Source organism: Panthera uncia, assembly GCF_023721935.1.
Source record: "Panthera uncia isolate 11264 chromosome A1 unlocalized genomic scaffold, Puncia_PCG_1.0 HiC_scaffold_16, whole genome shotgun sequence".
In the NCBI taxonomy this organism is placed as follows: domain Eukaryota; kingdom Metazoa; phylum Chordata; class Mammalia; order Carnivora; family Felidae; genus Panthera; species Panthera uncia.
Window position 1 is genome coordinate 14,050,380 of NW_026057576.1, and position 1,103 is coordinate 14,051,482.

At 43.6% G+C, this 1,103-nt stretch overlaps 1 protein-coding gene across 1 annotated transcript in view; it reads right to left on the reverse strand.

Moving 5' to 3' along the window:
* The window catches only part of LOC125933998 (serine/threonine-protein kinase DCLK1-like), a gene marked incomplete at its 5' end in the record, with an annotated part of 92,774 nt that extends 92,227 nt beyond the window's left edge, over positions 1 to 547 (reverse strand). The window contains one exon of the mRNA XM_049647304.1: positions 409 to 547. Within this exon, the coding sequence (XP_049503261.1) occupies positions 409 to 547 (139 nt within the window). The remainder of the gene's footprint in view (positions 1 to 408) is intronic.
* Positions 548 to 1,103: the final 556 nt, after the last annotated feature.

A 1,103-nucleotide genomic window follows, 5' to 3' on the forward strand; every position in this document is an offset into this window, starting at 1 on the left:
GTCCACAGTAAAATGTGTGTGAAACAGAAGTTCAGCAAATACAAATTGGAAACTCATCGTAAGCCAGTCCCAAGTAGAATAAATGCTTTAACGGAGACTTCTGCAGTTGGGGCCCTTAGCCTGAAAAACTGGTATTTGTGGTGGGAAACGATGCAAGTTGGTAGTATACTTCTATTTGTGGGCAAATCTGGGTTTCCTGAGTCTTTGCTAAGTAAGTTTTCCCAAGCTTGATGTTTTTTCTTAAAGCTAACATGCTAGACTCTGGCAAATCTGTTCCATCATTTCAACATGTTCTAAAATTATAAACTGGAATCTACTCTCTTGAAAACCTCCCGCTGTGGGCTTCACACACCCTCTGTGCATCATGCGTCAGAAACAACAGTTTCTTCATCTCCTTTGGTGCTTTACCTGAGCTGGTTGATGCAGGGGATTTGCTGCGCCTGGAAGGTCCTGGGCTCTTGGTGGTGCTCCTGCGGGATGATGAAGCTATTTTGGTGTAGGAAGTGGACTTCACCACTCGACATTCTGGGGAAAGAACAACAACCACACATCATTATAGGATCATGGCACAAACCATTCAAAATGCGCAGTAAACCTGAAGACAGGAGAAACATATGGCCCTCCTCAGTCATGCCTATTTCCTGCCAGCCCGGTGCTTATCTAAAACAAAAGAATCAAGAAAACAATGAGAAAAGGGCACAGTAGGCGTCTTAGACATCCAAGTAAATAATACTCTAAGACTTCTAGTTTACCTTGTTTACAATAATATTTTGGATAGACTGGGAGTCATAGCCTGGTAAAGAGGTGGTTTTGTTGGTTTCTCTCCACCCACCTCTTGTGTTATTTGTGTGTACATGTCTCTTTCAGGGTAATTTGTTCTTTCTTCCGAGAAAAATGTTAGACAAAAGGTCAACCTGGTAAACCAAGATATGCAGTGATGGGGGATTCCACCTATCAGGTCCCAACTGATTGTTCTTGGGAATCCTTGCAGCGACAGCACTGGGCTTTTACCAGGTGTGAGAAATGACAGCATTTGCTCAGAAGAGGTAAAATCAGCCAACAGATGACCTTACCCTGCTACCAGGGCACCGTGTGAGCCTATG